Source organism: Bombyx mori, chromosome 5 (assembly GCF_030269925.1).
Source record: "Bombyx mori chromosome 5, ASM3026992v2".
Taxonomy (NCBI): Eukaryota; Metazoa; Arthropoda; class Insecta; order Lepidoptera; family Bombycidae; genus Bombyx; species Bombyx mori.
Genome location: NC_085111.1, coordinates 12,131,429 through 12,146,124, shown reverse-complemented (window position 1 = coordinate 12,146,124; position 14,696 = coordinate 12,131,429). Strand labels below are relative to the sequence as shown.

At 40.7% G+C, this 14,696-nt stretch overlaps 1 protein-coding gene and 2 non-coding genes across 6 annotated transcripts in view; all 3 read left to right on the top strand.

Annotated features, from left to right (window-relative positions):
• Positions 1–14,696, top strand: part of LOC101737507 (uncharacterized) — a 64,870-nt gene that overhangs the window by 40,265 nt on the left and 9,909 nt on the right. For all 4 annotated transcript variants that reach the window (XM_062668724.1, XM_062668723.1, XM_038010832.2 and 1 more), the window contains exons 3-4: positions 13,860–14,031; positions 14,444–14,678. In XM_062668724.1, the coding sequence (XP_062524708.1) occupies positions 13,860–14,031; positions 14,444–14,678 (407 nt within the window). The remainder of the gene's footprint in view (positions 1–13,859; positions 14,032–14,443; positions 14,679–14,696) is intronic.
• TRNAQ-CUG (transfer RNA glutamine (anticodon CUG)) lies at positions 11,154–11,225 on the top strand. Its single transcript has one exon. It is a non-coding gene; the product is annotated as a tRNA-Gln (tRNA).
• TRNAQ-UUG (transfer RNA glutamine (anticodon UUG)) lies at positions 12,237–12,308 on the top strand. The gene has a single exon. It is a non-coding gene; the product is annotated as a tRNA-Gln (tRNA).

Genomic DNA, 14,696 nt, shown 5'->3' with positions numbered 1-14,696 from the left:
GAGCCCTCTCGAGGACTCCGCCGCGCTCGCTGCTCCTGCGTCGCCTGTACCTGCGTGCAGAGCTTCTGCATTGAGCACCGCAGCCTCTGTCGTGCCTGCCGCTCCCGTGTCGCCTATACTGGCGAGAAAAGCTGCTGCGTCGTCCGCCGTGACCATCGTTTCAGCTGAGCGATCATCCGCGGCCTCCGTCGCGCCCTCTAAAACACCTACACTTGCTCGTAGGTCGCCTGCACCCGCCTCCTCGTGCTCCGACTCTGACTCGGACATGGAGGTCGACCTCGCCCCCGCCTCATCGACGGATGGATTCACCCTGGTACAGAAGGGTAAGAAGCGTGCCGCGGAGTCTCGAGCTCCCGCGGCCGCTAAAATTAGCAAAGCCGTGAACGCGTCGCGCCCCCGCCCTCAGACTCCTGTTGCGCCCCCAGCCCGTGCCACTCCGTCGCCGCGTCCGGTGGCACAAAATAAAACCCAGACCCCTCCCCCGGTAATCCTCCAAGAGAAGGCAGCTTGGGATCGAGTTTCCCTGGCCCTTAAGGCCAAAAATATCAACTTCACGAATGCCCGTAACCTCGCGAACGGCATTCAAATTAAGGTTCGAACACCCGACGACCATAGGGCCCTCTCTTCTTACCTCCGTAAGGAGCGTATAAGTTTCCACACGTATACGCTCCAGGAGGAGCGCGAACTCCGTGTCGTCATACGTGGCATCCCTAAAGAGTTGGATGCCGAGCTAGTCAAGGCCGACCTTCTCGAACAAGGCCTACCGGTTAACTCCGTACACCGCATGCACACCGGTCGCGGTAGGGAGCCATATAATATGGTTCTAGTCGCTCTCCAGCCTACCCCCGAGGGTAAGAAAATCTTTAACACACAGACCGTCTGTAGGCTCTCTGGTATCGCTGTCGAAGCCCCCCATAAAAAAGGCACTCCTAGCCAGTGCCATAACTGTCAATTGTACGGGCACTCTTCCCGTAACTGTCACGCGCGCCCCCGATGTGTTAAGTGTTTGGGCGATCACGCCACGGCCCTCTGCGCTCGCGACCAAAAAACCGCGACGGAACCGCCTAGCTGCGTCCTGTGTCGAACACAGGGTCACCCCGCGAATTACCGTGGTTGCCCCCGAGCCCCTAAAATAAATCGCCGCGTCGCCCGCCAAAACCGCCTCCGAGCTTCCGGCCCAGACATCAAAGCCTCGGCACCCTCTGCGTCGCAGGCTAAGCCAGCGTTCGTTCCGGCGGCGGTGCCCAGTGTCTCGGCCTGGGCAAAACCGCTGCCGTACACGAACACGGCTACAACTCCCTCCTCCGCGATTCGTCCCGCCCCCGCGACTCGTCCCTCTCCCGCGACTTGCCCTCCGACCGCGTCCGACAATCTCGCTTTAGCGATCGACTTCTTTCAGTCGATCAACTTTGAGCGCGTTAACGCTTTGGGCGACGCCATTCGCGCTGCCTCCACTGCACAACACTTTATCGCCGTTGTGCAGGAATACGCCGACGTATACGCGTCATTAAATACGTACGTCCTCCCCTCACTCCGCCGGTAATCAATGGCGTATATAAGTAGAATAAAGCCCCTATCCGTAACGATAGGATTTTTTAACGCTTACGGTCTCGCAAATCAACGTGATCAGGTTTCTGACTTTTTGCGTGACCACCAAATTGATATCTTTTTAGTGCAGGAGACCCTACTTAAGCCCGCGCGCCGTGACCCTAAAATCGCGAACTATAACATGGTCAGGAACGACAGGCTCTCTGCCCGTGGTGGTGGTACCGTCATTTACTATAGAAGAGCCCTGCATTGCGTCCCGCTCGATCCTCCCGCGCTCGCTAATATCGAAGCATCAGTGTGCCGAATCTCACTGACGGGACACGCGCCGATCGTTATCGCGTCCGTTTATCTTCCACCGGATAAGATCGTTCTAAGCAGTGATATCGAGGCGCTGCTCGGTATGGGGAGCTCTGTCATTCTGGCGGGCGACCTAAATTGTAAACACATCAGGTGGAACTCACACACCACAACCCCGAATGGCAGGCGGCTTGACGCGTTAGTCGATGATCTCGCCTTCGATATCGTCGCTCCGCTAACCCCGACTCACTACCCGCTAAATATCGCGCATCGCCCGGATATACTCGACATAGCGTTATTAAAAAACGTAACTCTGTGCTTACACTCGATCGAAGTAGTTTCAGAGTTAGATTCAGACCACCGTCCCGTCGTTATGAAGCTCGGTCGCGCTCCCGATTCCGTTCCCGTCACGAGGACTGTGGTGGATTGGCACACGCTGGGCATCAGCCTGGCTGAATCTGATCCACCATCGCTTCCGTTTAGTCCGGACTCTATCCCGTCTCCTCAGGATACCGCTGAAGCCATAGACATCGTAACGTCACACATCACCTCGACATTAGATAGGTCATCGAAGCAAGTTGTAGCGGAGGACTTCCTTCACCGCTTCAAATTGCCCGACGATATTAGGGAACTCCTTAGAGCTAAGAACGCCTCGATCCGTGCGTACGATAGGTATCCTACCGCGGAAAATCGTATTCGAATGCGTGCCCTACAACGCGACGTAAAGTCTCGCATCACCGAAGTCCGAGATGCCAGATGGTCTGATTTCTTAGAAGGACTCGCGCCCTCTCAAAGGTCTTACTACCGCTTAGCTCGTACTCTCAAATCGGATACGGTAGTAACTATGCCCCCCCTCGTAGGCCCCTCAGGCCGACTCGCGGCGTTCGATGATGACGAAAAAGCAGAGCTGCTGGCCGATACATTGCAAACCCAGTGCACGCCCAGCACTCAATCCGTGGACCCTGTTCATGTAGAATTAGTAGACAGTGAGGTAGAACGCAGAGCCTCCTTGCCACCCTCTGATGCGTTACCACCCGTCACCCCGATGGAAGTTAAAGACTTGATCAAAGACCTACGTCCTCGCAAGGCTCCCGGTTCCGACGGTATATCCAACCGCGTTATTAAACTTCTACCCGTCCAACTCATCGTGATGTTGGCATCTATTTTCAATGCCGCTATGGCGAACTGTATCTTTCCCGCGGTGTGGAAAGAAGCGGACGTTATCGGCATACATAAACCCGGTAAACCAAAAAATCATCCGACGAGCTACCGCCCGATTAGCCTCCTCATGTCTCTAGGCAAACTGTATGAGCGTCTGCTCTACAAACGCCTCAGAGACTTCGTCTCATCCAAGGGCATTCTTATCGATGAACAATTCGGATTCCGTACAAATCACTCATGCGTTCAACAGGTGCACCGCCTCACGGAGCACATTCTTGTGGGGCTTAATCGACCAAAACCGTTATACACGGGAGCTCTCTTCTTCGACGTCGCAAAAGCGTTCGACAAAGTCTGGCATAATGGTTTGATTTTCAAACTATTCAACATGGGCGTGCCGGATAGTCTCGTGCTCATCATACGGGACTTCTTGTCGAACCGCTCTTTTCGATATCGAGTCGAGGGAACCCGCTCCTCCCCACGACCTCTCACAGCTGGAGTCCCGCAAGGCTCTGTCCTCTCACCCCTTCTATTTAGCTTATTCGTCAACGATATTCCCCGGTCGCCGCCGACCCATTTAGCTTTATTCGCCGACGACACGACTGTTTACTATTCTAGTAGAAATAAGTCCCTAATCGCGAAGAAGCTTCAGAGCGCAGCCCTAGCCCTAGGACAGTGGTTCCGAAAATGGCGCATAGACATCAACCCAGCGAAAAGTACTGCGGTGCTATTTCAGAGGGGAAGCTCCACACGGATTTCCTCCCGGATTAGGAGGAGGAATCTCACACCCCCGATTACTCTCTTTAGACAACCCATACCCTGGGCCAGGAAGGTCAAGTACCTGGGCGTTACCCTGGATGCATCGATGACATTCCGCCCGCATATAAAATCAGTCCGTGACCGTGCCGCGTTTATTCTCGGTAGACTCTACCCCATGATCTGTAAGCGGAGTAAAATGTCCCTTCGGAACAAGGTGACACTTTACAAAACTTGCATAAGGCCCGTCATGACTTACGCGAGTGTGGTGTTCGCTCACGCGGCCCGCACACACATAGACACCCTCCAATCCCTACAATCCCGCTTTTGCAGGTTAGCTGTCGGGGCTCCGTGGTTCGTGAGGAACGTTGACCTACACGACGACCTGGGCCTCGAATCAATTCGGAAATACATGAAGTCAGCGTCGGAACGATACTTCGATAAGGCTATGCGTCATGATAATCGCCTTATCGTTGCCGCCGCTGACTACTCCCCGAATCCTGATCATGCAGGAGCCAGTCACCGTCGACGCCCTAGACACGTCCTTACGGATCCATCAGATCCAATAACCTTTGCATTAGATGCCTTCAGCTCTAATACTAGGGGCAGGCTTAGGGACCCCGGTAACCGTACTCGTCGAACTCGACAAAGAGGTCGACGTGCAACCTAACCCATGCATCAGCCCGCTGAGTTTCTCGCCGGATCTTCTCAGCGGGTCGCGATTCCGATCCGGTAGTAGATTCATTCGCGAAACAATTGCTCTTGAGTTGTTAGGTCTCCTTCGGAGGCGCTCGGGCAGTTGTTAGCAAATCCCACCCCTCTTGGCTGAGCCTTTGCTCGCCCACCTGTCCTGGTGAAACTGGAAAGGCCTTCGGGCCACCAGTAAACTTTCAATCATAAAAAAAAAAAAAAAAAAAAAAGAAGAGTGCTTAGCATGTGTTACCATAAATTGAAGAAATTATATATTAGTTTTTATTTATGTGTTAGGTTCATAAAGAACTTCGGTAAATCATGAAAATTATTTTGTATTAACGTTAAACAATGAAATTAAAGAATCATTGTTTTTTATTGTCAAATAAAATTACAAAGTAACATTAAGTAATATAATTTTAATAATCTTATCAATCTTTAGTAAGTACCCTGCAATAAAAATAACGAAAAACAATAATCCCTTTCTTAAAGCCTTTGTGTGTACACGCTCGTTGGCCTACCTAATGATAAGCCACCGCCTACTCTTTATTTTTACTTAAACGAGTATAAATATTTACTGTGATGCACCTAGATTTTCGTTACTCAACATCTTGAGCATCTTACCTGACTTTTGTCGACAAATGAAAACTGTATTAGGGTTTTAGTACAATGTGCTTTTTATTTATTTAATCGTAAATTCATGCCAAATCCCGAAGCCGCAGATGAGGACCTACCGGGCTGATCCCATATTATGTGAGACAAGAGCCAGAAGAAGGTTTTTAAGTGCAACTTAATAATACATATAACTTTTTATTTGACACCACATGTACAGAGTAAGCATATAAAACAAATAATAGACAGTGACATAAATTGGCGGCCTTATCGCTGAAAGCGATCTCTTCCATGTAACTTTGCAGGGAGAGGAATAAGCAAACTAGAATGGACGGTGCTATAAACTTACGTAAAAATATATAGTTATATACTTACACATGTGAAAAAGAAATACAATATAAGATAGACTTACATACGATTAAATACAAATAAATACTAAAAATATGCAATTAAATACAAATTAAGTAGTAAGTTGTATAACTATTATTAGATGTATAACTATATATTTATATATATGTATTACAGTTATATATATATATACTTTGAGCATTATAGTTTATTATTACCTAGAATTTTGTATTGAGCCGGATTTTTGTGTGTCACTTATAAACTGGGATACCAATCGAGTGGATTGAGTTGAATCTAAGTATTGTTTTTCTCCGCTACATCGGTGGGAAAATTTAGTTTTTTTTCTCGGCATATATAACTCCATTTTTGTTAACGATATCACTTTGGCTCACATGATGTCGATCTTGATGCTTTAAAAATAGCTTAAGAAGAGTTGAATGCAATATTATTAACAAAGTACTTTACTAAGGAGAGTTTTCGTTTAAGCTCCAATGTTTGGTTACAGCATAATTACCGTACGTAATGAATTGTTATTAATCATAGTTTCGCGATTATGTCATTGCTGCATGATGATGCTGCAGCAAGAAACGAATTTGTTCAATGCTACCCACAAATTAGTTCCCGTGTTTATGCCATTATCGTGTTCACCCATGACCCACACATGGCAGCCTTGTTCGTAATATAAATAAATAAAAAATATTTTATTCAATCATGTGTTATTGATCACTGTTAAGCTGAATATCCCAAGTCGCACAAAGATAAGGGATAAACCTCTTTGTTTCTTTCCTGTCTCTTTTAAGCTGGTACTTTCCCCATAACACTGCATAGGTACTCGAATTACAAAGATAAAACAAACCATATTAATGTAATGAGTCGTAACTTGTTTCAAGATAATATATATGTTACTTAATCTGGATGCACCTAACTGGATCTGTATAGGGTCATGCTCAATATACAAGGTATTACAAGGCCGACCAGTAAGATACCTGCAGTAAGGGTTAACAGTGGACATCTTGAAATAGAACCCCATGGTCACAGTCGCAACATCCAGAATAACTTGTGTGGCCGTGTTTCATGGGAATTGAATTTTATTTATTTTGATTAAGAGCAATGTATTTTTAATGCGTATTTTTTCCGAATCAATGCGTTAAAAGAAAATAATGCAAGATTATACAAAAGCTTTCAAAGTAGCTTTTTACTTCATATTTTTTTCATTTAATTTTTAAACTCCCTATGCGAATTTTATAATTTATGATCATATTCATAAAATAAGAATAATTGACACGTTACATTTGAAGTTTTTAAAAAATATGAAATTCTTATTACAATAAAACAAACATCGTACTAAACAATTTTGACAACTAATGATGTGGGAACGCTAAAAATAATAGACATGCTGTATTTAATATCCTGCATCTGATAACGAAAATGGAGACAACATCAACGTTTCTGGCTTGTTGTCCACAAGCAAAGTGTATACATACAAGTTCGCTTGATTGATAATCATGTAAGCTAAACATAAAAAATACTAAATTTGTACATTTTTCTCTCTTAGCACGTACTTAAATAAACAAGTAAAAAACTTAATGTCGTTCTGTTTCTGTATTAGGTATGTTCGTTACCTAGTCTACGTTAAGGAATTATATTTCTAATGTCGTGTATTTGGGGAAATAAAGATGTTTAGTGTTTACAACAACTAACTGTCGCAATTATTATGCAAGTGGTATTTAACGTAAAATAACAATATATTATACATTTACAATTATGTACAATGTGTATGTATTAGAAGTGTTATTTTACATGTTTTAGTTTTGGCGGGTTTTCTGTCTCTCTACCACAGACTATATCAGTGTAGAGAAACCTGCTTGTAGGTACACTTACAATCCGCCACATATTCGCATGTAGATTTTAATTGTTTCAATATCGTTTCAATTAGAACTAGAATTTAATATTGAAGTAAAAGTTTTTAAATTCAGCCTATCTACAGACCAACGTTCTACAATTATAAGTCACAAAATAAAAACTATTATATATAATAAATATAAAACTACTATATGAGTCGTCTATTATCAAAGGTGGCAATCTGTGCATTTGGACAAAAAAATTTTATTGATATGTCAATTCAGATTGATTTGAATATAATCGTCTCCTTCAAAGAATACGGTTCAACACCTGCATTAAATGAAGGTTAATAGTTAACCTGTTATTTATCTAAGATGTCGTTCCGAAGAGTTTTGTGACTGCCAATGGAATACAAAGTCAATAAATCGTTTTTCTGATTTACCAGTCATTGTCCAAAAGTCAGATTGCCGGCTTTGATAATAGACGACTCATATAACTTACATGACTTCTCAAGTTGGCTTCTAATCACAGCTCTAGTTCATGAACAGTCTTCCATAAAATAGCTATAAAACGTAAATCGTAAAATGCGATAGCTGAAAAACATAGCCGAACGCTAAAATGGAAGTAATAAATAAAATGTAAATAATCGTAAAATTTTATATCGAATCCGGTTGTTTGTCATTGTTATCAAATAGATGAAATTATGTATTAATTAATGAGTCCAAACATTTTCGGAATTTGTAACTGAATATGTGAAATAAACGTGAGATTAAACCGTATAAGTGCCACAAGCATAATAGATTGGATAGGAATTTAAACAATGGTTGGTAGTTCAGCGAACGTTTCGGATATACCTACTACGCGCGCGAAATATTCTCAAATTCAGCTATAGTCACTGCGACGCTCATCCGCGATTCGCCTACACATTTAGAATGTTAAAAAATATTAATAATTTATTCACTGTAAGCCCTGCAAATGTATCAGATTTTAAATGAAATTAGAAAAAAAGGACATCGCGAAATCAATTTTACATTTATATTTAAGTAGTTACACAGAATATAGCTACTAACTACCATTCTGTTTTAACATGAAGTCGTCGTGGCCTAAAGGATAAGACATAGACATCAACCCAGCGAAAAGCACAGCAGTGTTATTTCAAAGGGGAAACTCTCCGCTTATTTCCTCCCGCATTAGGAGGAGAAATATCACACCCCCGATCACCCTCTTTGGCCAACCTATACCCTGGACCAGGAAGGTAAAGTACCTGGGAGTCATCCTGGATGCATCCATGACATTCCGCCCGCATATAAAAACAGTCCGTGACCGTGCCGCATTTATTCTCGGTAGACTCTATCCCATGATCTGTAAGCGGAGTAAAATGTCCCTTCGGAACAAGGTGACACTTTACAAAATTTGCATAAGGCCCGTCATGACTTACGCGAGTGTGGTGTTCGCTCACGCGGCCCGCACACACATAGACACCCTCCAATCCCTACAATCCCGCTTTTGCAGGTTAGCTGTCGGGGCTCCGTGGTTCGTGAGGAACGTTGACCTACACGACGACCTGGGCCTCGAATCGATCCGTAAACATATGAAGTCAGTGTCGGAACGTTACTTCGATAAGGCTATGCGTCATGATAACCGCCGTATCGTTGCCGCCGCTGATTACTCCCCGAATCCTGATCACGCAGGAGCAAGTCACCGTCGTCGCCCTAGACACGTCCTTACGGATCCATCAGATCCAATAACTCTTGCATTAGATACCTTCAGCTCTAACACTAGGAGCAGGCTAAGGAACCCCGGTAACCGTACTCGTCGAACTCGACAAAGAGGTCGACGTGCAACCTAACCCATGCATCAGCCCGCTGAGTTTCTCGCCGGATCTTCTCAGTGGGTCGCGATTCCGATCCGGTAGTAGATTCATTCGCGAAGCAATTGCTCTTGAGTTGTTAGGTCTCCTTCGGAGGCGCTCGGGCAGTTGTTAGCAAATCCCACCCCTCCTGGCTGAGCCTTTGCTCGCCCACCTGTCCTGGTGAAGCTGGAAAGGCCTCCGGGCCACCAGTAATCTTTCAATCACAAAAAAAAAAAAAAAAAAAAAAAGGATAAGACGTCCGATGCATTCGTGTTGAGCGATGCACCGGTGTTCGAATCCCGCAGGCGGGTACCAATTTTTCTAATGAAATGCGTACTCAACAATGTTCACGATTTACTTCCACGGTGAAGGAATAACATCGTGTAATAAAAATCAAACCCGCAAAATTATAATTTGCGTAATTACTGGTGGTAGGACCTCTTGTGAGTCCGCACGGGCAGGTACCACCGCCCTGCCTATTTCTGCCGTGAAGCAGTAATGCGTTTCGGTTTGAAGGGTGGGGCAGCCGTTGTAACTACACTGAGACCTTAAAACTTATATCTCGAGGTGGGTGGCGCATTTACGTTGTGGATGTCTATGGGCTCTAGTAACCATTTAACACCAGGGGGGCTGTGAGCTCGTCCACCAAACTAAGCAATAAAAAATTCTAAATGTTAGCATGAATATAGTTAAATTTCCACATTTGCAAAATAAAATTAAATTTATAATTATAGTATAAAGTTAAAAAAAACACTTCACTAGAATAAAAGGAACTAACAATAATTAATTAGATTCGCCTTCTTTATCTTAAATATACTGGTTAGGATATTAGAGCGAAATTATTCTATTGTCATGAGTTTTTAATGCGTGTGCAAATTTTCATTTTAATAAGGTGTTTTGAAGTCGGTGAAAAGGGTAGGTATATCGTAGGTATATCATAGATTCGATGACATGCAAATAAACATATTATGAACAAATAAGTAGCCGTTTCCAATTCTGCCTTGACATGTCTGAGATAATAACTTGCTTTGTAATTATAATGTAAATTATCATTTAAACAATAACTTATCATTTCTTATCTAATACCTTACCTATTAAAATCAACGTATCACCAGGATAAATTGTGAAGCTAAATGTTTTGGTAAAATTCGTACATTATGTCAATGTGACGGTGTGAGTACTCAATAATATAATATTAGTAATCATATCATATTAGTTAGATACGTGAAGCGAAAACTTTGTATCCCTTTTTACGAAAATTGCGCGGACGGAGCAGTATGAAATTTTCCACACTTATAGAGAATATAGAGAAGAAGTGCACAATGTTAATATTTTTTTAAAATAATGCATAAAAGATACATTAAATCAATAAAGAAAACATTACATACACTACATACCATGTATTTGACGCACACACGTATGCATACTATTTATTGTCAAACTTTTGTTCTTGACGTCTGTTGTCAAATTGAGATTAAAAATTGTTTGTCTTTGTTAATATTTTTTATAGTGTAATCTTGGGCGAAATTTGTGATTATAGAAGTATAAAATACAATCATAATAGTGTACAAACTTACAATTCCAATTCATTATAGTCGAATTTCGACTACAGCGGGACCTCTAGTCATATTAGTTAGAAGAAATACCGAAATAAAAGATTGTTTTAGAGAAAAGTCTTTCTTTCTTTAACACTGAACTTGAAAATATCTACAAATTTAACATTAATTTTGTTATATGCCGCTTTAAATCACAGCTTTCAATGCTAAATTTAGTATAATTATCGTAGTCCAGTTGTATTGGGATCAGGGTCACCGTGTCGTCTTATTGTCTATTCTTAATGTATCCTTGTGTCCTCATTATTTATGGTATTGAACAAATCGCTTGTGGGACTTAGAGATTTAAAAAAAGCATAGATTCAATTTTAGAATGTATTTTCTAGCATATCGTAATATACATAGAAAAAAATAAGTAATTTATGGAACGAAAATTTAATTTTTTTACAAATAGCTAATTTTAGTTTGGTTATCTTAAATTAAACATCTCGCAGAACGGTTCCATGGTGTAATGGTTAGCACTCTGGACTCTGAATCCAGCGATCCGAGTTCAAATCTCGGTGGAACCTGTATTTTGGCCTTTTTACGTTCCAGTCGTTCTCTAGTTATTTTCCGTTGCTAAAAATACTATTATAATATTTCGTTTTTGAATATATTTCAGCACCTAAGACTAAAATGGGAAAGATTTTTTTACAACTATGTAATTTTAAGGTAACTCCGATTTTATCTCAAACTATGTTACTTTAGAGTCTGCTTTAAAATGCCTGAGCTTTAAGACATAATTTAACATGTGGTGTACTTCCATTCATATTTTTCCAATATCCAAGTACAAATGCAGTCGCACGGGTTCAAAATTCTCACTACATATTCATTGTTATATTGCATTTAGCACGAAATGTACGAAATAATACAACATATTTCGCTCTTGTTGTCAAACATATAAGTAAGTAATTATTTTAATTAAAGACTAAGAAGAGAGAGAGCTTTTTCATTTAATGACGATGATAATTAGGATTTCTTCAAATAAATCTAGGTATTCTTCAAACTCTTTCACTGAATTCTTTGAGAAATTGGAATATGCGAAATTGTAATTTCAAGTGGGCTCCAGAGGTCCGAGAATTTCTACCATACAAAAATACATAAATATTTACTCTGGAATGCAGTGTACCTTACCTTAGTTTTTTGAAAATTCTCAGAATTATCAACAAAGCGTATATAGTACGTGTAAAGATGTATAAATAAATAACCACGGGAATATTTTCAAATGAACAAACATTTTCAAATTAGCCTGGTAGAAATTTAAAACGTTTTATAATGAGCGTCGCGTCGTCTGAATGCAATTATGTTGTCCAAGAAATCCACTGGAGACATTTTTCGTGATCACAATCACTGTTCGTCATCGTTTAAACGTAAACTTAAACAGTCAATTTAATTACATATATCGAATAATTTTTTTTTTTTAAAAATGACCTGTAATTTAATAGCTTTTGTAAAACAAAACATTCACTTTAAATAATGTTATCGATCGTTTCGTTCTTTGATATTGAGGGTGTACTGGCTTTTCATAGTATAGTATTGGGGGTCCCATGGTGTAATGGTTAGCACTTTGGACTTTGAATCCAACGATCCGAGTTCAAATCTCGGTGGGACCTAAGACGTGCCTGTTTTTTATTTTTTGTTTTTTAAATTACGATATTTTTATTGCACTGTGAACAATCAGAATACCGAAACGACATTCCCAGACGTTTTGCCGGGCTTGTTTTGTTGAAAGATTGTTGCGCGTTTGAACTGACAAACGCACTTAATCATCAGTAAATGGCGGGTGGTGCCTCGATGTAAGGGCCACCTTAGGCGATTCCCATACTCGGACGTACAGCGTGGTACGTGTTGAGAGGAGGGAAACAACTAAAACAAGATCCCACCACACGGACACGAGTCTCATAAAAAAACGTGTTTCTGCATTTATAATTTACGCTATCAAGTAGTTATAGTTTTCTCTAAAATTATGACAAATAAATAATAGTTTAAAAAAACTATCAAAATACGCTTTTATAGAAAATCCAACAAAAAAATAGAAAATAAAGTTTAATTGGAGTTAAAAATAGTGTAAAAAATGATTTTATTGTAAAAAAAAGCGTGGGGTGCTTTTCAGGATATTATCAAAATAACCCTTCTACTCATATCTATTCATAAAATATTTATAACTACTGATAATTTTTTCTTACACTATTTTTAATTCAAATTTATTAAAATTTATTTTCTATTTTTTAGTTGGCTTTAAAGTCGGTAGGCAGCGGCTTGGCTCTGCCCCTGGCATTGCTGAAGTCCATGGGCGACGGTAACCACTCACCATCAAGTGGGCCGTATGCTCGTCTGCCTACAAGGACAATAAAAAAAAAAGCTAATAAAAGCGTATTAATATCATAATTTGTATTAAAAAATGTACTTATCATACAAATAATATTGATTACATATTAGATTAATTTGAAGTTTTTTAATATTTTTAATTTGAACTTTTTACGAAAATTTATGCACAAGAATACTCAGTACGTTATTCTGATTTTGTATGTAGTGTTTTATGTCTATAGAGGAAACAAAATGGTTAGAATTACTACCTATATAAATTAGAAAAATAGAGTAATAATAGATTCTGCAAAAATATTACAAACAAATAAATATTAAAATATTAGAAAGGTACGATAAATTTAATAATGTGACTTTTGGCTTTACTTTTTGTCTATTTATTAGTTTGCCTAAGTATAAAACTATTTTCTTTACCTTTAACCAAAATATTTGAAATTGCACATGTTCATTTCTTTTACACTCCTTTGGTCATAATAAGAAATAAATTAAAATTTACTTAAAACAAGACAAAGTGAGTGCAAACTGCGCCCTTATTACTAAAAACAATCTTTAGACATCTACTTACATACTATTTGAGATAAGTTGCTTGGTGAATTGTTTTAAGGAAGTTTTGTTAGTAGGCAATCAGTCTTGACGAATAAGAATTTTTAGCTCTTGTCATTGCCTTTTTATGGTTGGATTCTGAAAAGGTGTGCTTACAGATCAGAGCTCTGTTGCTTTTAAAGCGAAACGAATTACTACTTCACGGCAGAAATAGGCAGGGTGGTACTTACCCGTGCAGACTCACAAGAGGTCCTACCACCAGTAAATTTTCTTTAATCATTTTTTTTTGCTTCCAGAGCGAGTACAGATTCGCAGGTAGTGGGTACCCGCGTGTCGCGCCTACTACCCGTAGTGGAGGTTTGTGTTCAGCGGCGCTAGTGGGAGGCGCTTTGCTAGCTGCTGTTGCTGTGTTGGCCGTCGCAGCTCTAGCTTTTTACATGGGAGCTTTAAAACCAGATAGCGGAGAGCGTGAGTTTTTAATTTTTATTCAATGTAGGTTTTGTTTAGTTAATAGATAGTCCATTTGTTAGTGGCTACCAGACCACACAACCACAGCTTAATTGCCATCATCTTCAAACTATCAGGTCGAAGTCTCAATTCAAATTAGAACGTAGGGTTTCTTTGAGGCCGAGATACACATGTCTGTGGAATTTACCTGTTTGAGCTCATGATACTAATAACACGCAGGAGCCGCTTAAGATAAAAATTAATTAAATTAGTTAGTTGATAGTAGTAATATTTTTAGCTTTAGGTACAATAATGTAACAAAGACAATTTAATGACGAATGTATGTATAAAGCAATACGGGTGAATAGCCCATTTTTTTAAATGAAATAGTATAATATAAAACATTTACTCATTGTTTTTTTATGTTTTACAGCAATCATAGCTTTTGAGGGCACATTACGAGTGACACGTGGAGATGTGTACGGCGGGGCGCCCGGTAGTCCGGCGTGGCGGGAGCGAGCCCGACGGTACAGTGCATCATTGCGACAAGTATTCTCGGGACCTTCACCCCTCCGTCAGGCCTTCACTGGGGCACTAGTGACAGGCTTCGGTGATCGACGACTTGATGTACATTTCAGACTGTATCTCGATAGAAGGAAAATACCAAGGTATTACGATATTCTATA